This window comes from Henckelia pumila, chromosome 1, assembly GCF_033568475.1.
Source record: "Henckelia pumila isolate YLH828 chromosome 1, ASM3356847v2, whole genome shotgun sequence".
NCBI lineage: Eukaryota > Viridiplantae > Streptophyta > Magnoliopsida > Lamiales > Gesneriaceae > Henckelia > Henckelia pumila.
The window spans coordinates 65410027-65416315 of record NC_133120.1 but is presented as its reverse complement, the minus strand read 5'-3'; the positions used below and the strand labels follow the sequence as shown (position 1 = coordinate 65416315).

General features: G+C 37.3%; 2 protein-coding genes and 1 non-coding gene across 3 annotated transcripts; 2 read left to right on the top strand and 1 right to left on the bottom strand.

Annotated features, from left to right (window-relative positions):
* The first annotated feature begins 3765 nt into the window (after positions 1–3765).
* Positions 3766–5502, top strand: LOC140863938 (uncharacterized). Its single transcript, XM_073267744.1, has one exon. It carries the CDS (start codon positions 3766–3768, stop codon positions 5500–5502), a length of 1737 nt encoding a protein of 578 aa, XP_073123845.1.
* LOC140876745 (small nucleolar RNA R71) lies at positions 4198–4304 on the bottom strand. Its single transcript, XR_012148981.1, has one exon. It is a non-coding gene; the product is annotated as a small nucleolar RNA R71 (small nucleolar RNA).
* Positions 5502–5987, top strand: LOC140863927 (uncharacterized). The gene has a single exon (XM_073267731.1). The coding sequence runs from the start codon at positions 5502–5504 to the stop codon at positions 5985–5987; it is 486 nt and encodes a 161-aa protein (XP_073123832.1).
* Positions 5988–6289: the final 302 nt, after the last annotated feature.

The window sequence follows — 6289 nt, the reverse complement described above, 5'->3', positions numbered from 1 at the left end:
GAGGGGATTGAAATTCGAATCATATCTAGTTGTAGCTAAGTCTGTGGATAATTATTGAGACTTTAAAAATCGTTGGTGCATAATCATATCTCAAGAGAGTTGTGTTGTGTTGATGATTTTTGAGAGGAGAGTTCTTGATTGTGAAACTTGCACTGAATTTTTTTAGTTCGGCGAACAGTCTTGAAGCTTTGTCATTTGAAATTGCATGTAGTTGGGGTAACTTGTCACACACGCATGTTCTCATTCGACTGAAAGTGTATCATTGATGATCGAGAGTAGTTGTGAACTTGTTTTTAGATGAGAATCTTCTTTGAGGCTATGTTGTGCATGATCGTCCTTGTTTATGTGTTTGTTTTGTTTCATTCTGTTTTTGCATGACTTACTCGAGGACGAGTAAGGAGTAAGTGTGGGGGAATTTGATAGTTATATTTTTGTTGCATATTTTAATGTCATTTAGTTGTTGTTTTGCATTCGTTTATGTATTTTATTTATGTGTTTTGTTCGTATTGCATATTCTTTGTCTGCATAAATTGTTTCCCGGTTTGTTGGTTAGGTTGTTCGTTTTGGCGGATGGATGGACGAACTATGGAGCGAAAGGAAATGACGGAATTATTTTGAAGGGAAGCGATCGATCGATCTGCAAGATCCTACTGATCGAGCGGAGCACGTGAAGTTGAAAACAGTAGGCGCTGGAATTTTTGACCGATCGATCTGCAAGATCTTACCGATCGAGCGGCCAACGGGATTTGCAAAACAATAGGATCACATTTTTGCTCTCGATCGATAGGCCAATTTTTACCGATCGAGCGAGCATGGCTGTTCGGAAAGGAATTTTTATTTTTGAAAACTCTTTTATTTTGGACTATAGCTTTTATTAGGTTATTATTTCCGTTTTTCAGCAATTAATTATCAGACTTTAGCATCTCTCTTTGGCGGCTAGGTTTATTGTTCTATCTTTACTAAAGATTTCTTCCTTTCTTTTTAATTTTTCTTTGATTTTCATGAATCGTTGTAGCTAAGTCTTAGAACTTGGTTGAGAAAGACAAGCCCTTGATTTTGTTTATTCATAAGATTCAATTTTCATGCTTTAATCCTTATTGAGTATCAAAAGTTGATCTGTTTTATTAAATTCTTGTATGTGAGATTTTCGGATTGGCCATCTTAGGATTTCACTATACAATCTAATGCTAAATTAGAATTCAAATCCGTAATTGTTTGAATCAACTAATTTTCAAAGCAACTACGTTTAATATTTTCTGCTGTTGAATTTGTTAAATCGTAGGAACAACTCTTGACTAGATTAAATACAATCGTTGGTATTTGTGTTATCTAGATTTATCAGTTTTACTCGTTTGAATGTTATCTTAAATTTAAATCTAGATCTCTGGAATCCAGGTTGATTTATTGGTAAGGGTTAATCTAGAACGCTGGAGTCTAATTAACTAAGATTGAGGTAAAACGGGAATTTGATTTTCAATGATGAATATTTGATAGGATTAATTATTTTTAAAAAATCGATGATTGAATGAATGATATCAAGGATGTAGTCGACCAATACCAAGGCTTGTTTCTTATTGATTTCCTCATATTTTTAATCTTGCATGTTAGTGGTAAATTTGAATTTTTAAATTGCTTTTAAATTTTCAGTAGTTAAGTTCAAACTCAAAACCCCCTTTATTTTATTTTAGAACACATTAAATTTCCCTTTCCTTGTGGGAACGATCCCTACTCTCACTACTACATAATTTTTTTATCTGATTTGAGTTGGGTAATTTGGACGTGACACGATTAAGCGCTACCACCTACTAATTCTTCAAAAGATGGTTTCCCTTCTCCCTTGTTTATATTAAATTTCGAAGGGGGATTCAATACATTCTTGTTATTTGCATAAGATAAATTTTCATGATTGCGTAAACCAGGATGATATGTATTTGGAACAGGGTTACCTTGATATCCTGCATAGCCTTTGATGTTGATATATTGGGCCTTGTCAGAAGTGTGTGATTCTTCAATGGTGATTGTCACACCTTCAGAATTTGCTATACTCACCTTGTTCATCGCCGCTATTTGTGTAGTCAATGCTGAGACTTGAGCAGTGATAGAACCCAAAAATGCATGTTAAGTTAGATTATTTTGGGTTCCATTGACCATGTGATTTGTGGTTTGTTTCGTGTTTCCGTTTAAAATTCGAGTTTTCAAGATTTATAGTATGCACTCATGCGTTTAAGTTGTTTTGTAGGAAAAAGACGGAAGACGGAGCTCGAAAAGTGCTGGGTTAAAGCTGGAGGCAGAGATTTTCACGCTATAGCCTGCCATATCCTGCGCCATGGCGTAAACCGTGGATTATGAAGAAAAGAGAACAGAACTTTTCACGCTATGGCGTGATATTTCCTGCGCCATAGTGTGAACTGGGAAAAAGTGAAAAAAGAGAACAGAACTTTTCACGCTATAGCGTGATGTTTCCTGCGCCATAGCGTGAACTGGGAAAAAGTGACGAATGGAGACAGAACTTTTCGCGCCATAGCATGACATTCTTAGGCCATGGCGCAGGTCGTTGAGTAAAAAAAGGAAATTTGCAAAGCAAGGACTCTTGGAGATAAATAGGGATTGATTTTTAGAATTTAGGGGATCTTTTTGGCATATCTTTGGCGGCTAAAAAAATATCAGAAACTGGAGAAACGAGGCGGAAGGAGTGAAGAACAATCGTGAAGCAATTTCTCCTCTTCTTCTTAAATTCTTTTCTGTTATTTTTGTTTGAAAAAACATTTTGACGTTAGTTATGAGTTTTATTTGTAGCTAAACCTCTTGTGTTGAGATTTAGGGGATCCGACCCCAGTTGTCGACTCACGAATATTGGTTTTTGACTTCTAATGAATGTTTAATTATGCTATTGATTTGTTTTGCATTGTTGGAGCGTAGCTAACTCTCTCAATATTTTTATATCATGTTTTATTTCGAAAGAAAATTTCATGATAGGAACAAATAGCATGATTCATGGATCTACAATTTACATAGACATATGAAATTGGGTACATGTTGATAGTGATAGTCCAGTAGGTCAAAAGCTAAGGGATTCCACAAGTTGTGAATGCAATCATCTATGATAAATAATTGAAGACATTTGATTATTTCATAGCATTGAATTAGTTTAGCATAACTTGAAAGAGTATGTTAATGAATTAGGGAATCTTGTCAAAAACGTGAATTAGTTGTTGGAAGCAATTTTCAGAGTCGACTAGGGGAAGTGACCCGACAATCTCAACATTATCTCCATCATTTGAATTTAATTCTCTAAGATTGATTCAATTCTAGATTTTTATTTATTTCTGAGTTTATTAATTCTCTTGTCATTAAGTAGTTAATAAAAACAATACTCATTTTTCGTAAAAGTGAAATAAGGATTAGTATTTAGGTAGAAATTGTGCACTAGTCCCTGTGGACGATACTCATATTCACATATTATATTATAATTTGCATCGTGCACTTGCGATTATTTCGAGCTTGCGAGATACAATTATTTTCTGAGATTCATAGTGCAAGTAAAGCTCGATCAAGTTTTTGGCGCCGTTGCCGGGGACTTTTGATTTACAATTTTCTGCTTAGATATCTTCTTTAATTTCACTTCATATTCTCACGAATTATCCATCTTACCTTTGCAGGATTTTCTAGTGGTGCATGCTACCATCCTTGCGCTCAGAACTTGTACCCTTTGATCCAGAAATCGAGAGAACCTTTCGAAAGAGACGACGACAACAACGAGCTGAGATGGCAGAAAACGAACTACCACGCATCAATAACGGTGATGGCGAAGCTAATAATCCACCTGTGTATAGATCCATGATGGACTGTGGTATACCCACTATTGAGGATGTTCGACCGAGTATCGTTAGACCAACAGTGACAGCAAATCAGTATGAGATAAAGCCGGCAATCATCCAGATGATCCAGAACACAGTCCAATTCGGTGGATCTACCATTGATGATCCTAATGCTCATATTGAAAACTTCTTGGAAATCTGTGATACTTTCAAACAACAGGGAGTTTCTGATGATGCTATTCGTCTACGTTTATTTCCTTTTTCATTAAGAGACAAAGCTAAATCGTGGTTGAATAGTTTACCTGCAGGTTCTATCATAACATGGGGATATTTGGCTAAAGCGTTCCTTACTAAGTACTTTCCTCCCTCGAAGTCCATGAAGCTGAGAACCGACATCACTATGTTTGCTCAAGGGGAACAAGAGTCATTGTATGAAGCATGGGAGCGCTACAAAGATATGCTAAGGCGATGCCCACATCATCAGTTGCCTGATTGGCTTGTGGTACAAACTTTCTATTATGGTTTACTATCTGCAAATCGTACTATGTTGGATGCAGCTGCAGGTGGGAATCTTTTGCGGAAATCGCCGGAAGATGGTTATGAACTGTTTGAAGAAATGGCCTCTAGTAGCTATCAACCTCAATCTGAGAGGAGCATGATGCAAAAATCAGCAGGAATTCATCAAGTGGACGCATTCACTTCGATGACAGCACAACTGGAGGCTATGAATAAGAATATTGATGGATTGAGCTTAGGAAATTCTGCGACGCGTATTCAGGAGGTGTTCTGCGATAGGTGCCAAGGTGAGCATTTCACTAAAGATTGTCAAGATGGTAATCCTTTTTATGTGCAGGATGAGGCACCAGTGAATCACGTGGGAAGCCAAAATCACCCCAGGTTTGACCCGTATTCAAATACATATAATCTGGGGTGGAGGAAACATCCGAATTTTTCTTGGGGTGGTCACAACAATCAGTCTAGGCCATATCAGAATCAAAATCCTGTGAAGCAACCTCAAGAGGAGAAGTCCAGTTTAGAGCAAATGATGCAAAATTTTATATCATCCACTGAGACTCGAATGCAGAACCAAGACGCAACTATAAGAAGTTTGGAAAATCAAATAGGGCAGCTGGCAAATAGGATGTCAAATCGAGAGCCAGGAACTTTGCCAAGTGACACTGAGACTAATCCAAAGGAGCAAGTAAAGGCCGTAGAGTTGCGAAGTGGGAAGAAACTGGAAACCAAGGAGTTGGAGCACGAAGAGAGAAAGAAGGAGGGTGAGAAAGAGCCATCTACAGGTAAGTCATCTGACTCTACACAATCACCCACATCAAAATCTAATATTGTTATTCCACCTCCATTTCCAGCAGCACTGAAGAAAGCGAAACTTGATTCGCAATTTTCAAAATTTCTTGAGGTGTTTAAGAAGTTACATATTAATATACCTTTTGCTGATGCATTGTTGCAAATGCCTAGTTATGCAAAATTTCTGAAGGAAATCTTAGCAAGCAAGAGAAAAATAGAGGAGCATGTCATGGTCAACTTAACTGAGAATTGTTCTGCATTAGTGCAAAACAAAATTCCACCGAAGTTGAAAGATCCAGAGAGTTTTTCTATCCCTTGCATGATTGGTGATGTGGTTTTCATAAGGCTCTGTGTGATTTGGGTGCCAGCATTAACTTGATGCCATTTTCTGTGTTTAGGAAGCTTGGAATGGGAGAACAAAAGCCTACAAGAGTTTCTCTGCAACTGGCAGATATATCCATAAAGTATCCACGAGGAATAATTGAAGATGTGCTGGTTAAAGTGGACAAATTTATTTTCCCAGTAGATTTTGTGGTGCTTGACATGGAGGAGGACCTGGATATGCCATTGATCTTGGGCAGACCTTTTCTGGCGACTGGAAAAGCCCTAATTGACGTGCAAAAAGGGAAGTTGTTATTGAGAGTAGGAGAGGAGGAAATCACTTTTGATGTTTTTAATGCACTAAAGCACACACTGCACAATAATGATTGTTTTAGAATTGATGTATTGGATTCACTTGTTCATAATTTCGTGCAAGATGAGTTAAAAGACCCTTTAGAAGTTGCACTTATAAATGATGGATGTGAGGATGACTTTGATGAAGAGAGGAAAAATATCATTGCATATTTTACTGCTAATCCTTAATTGAAGAAGCAAGTGCGATTCAGACTCGAAGAATTGGGAGATAGGCAGGATTTAGTCCTTCAACAACCAAGCATAGATGCACCACCTACTCTAGAACTCAAACCTTTACCTTCACATCTAAAATATGTTTATTTGGGTGATGATAATAATTTACCTGTTATTATTTCTTCTTGTCTTATAGGTGTGATGGAGGAAAAGTTGGTACACATCTTAAAGGAGCATAAGAGAGCCTTCGCATGGAAAGTGGCTGACATTAAGGGAATCAATCCATCGATTTGCATGCACAAAATTTTGATGGAGGA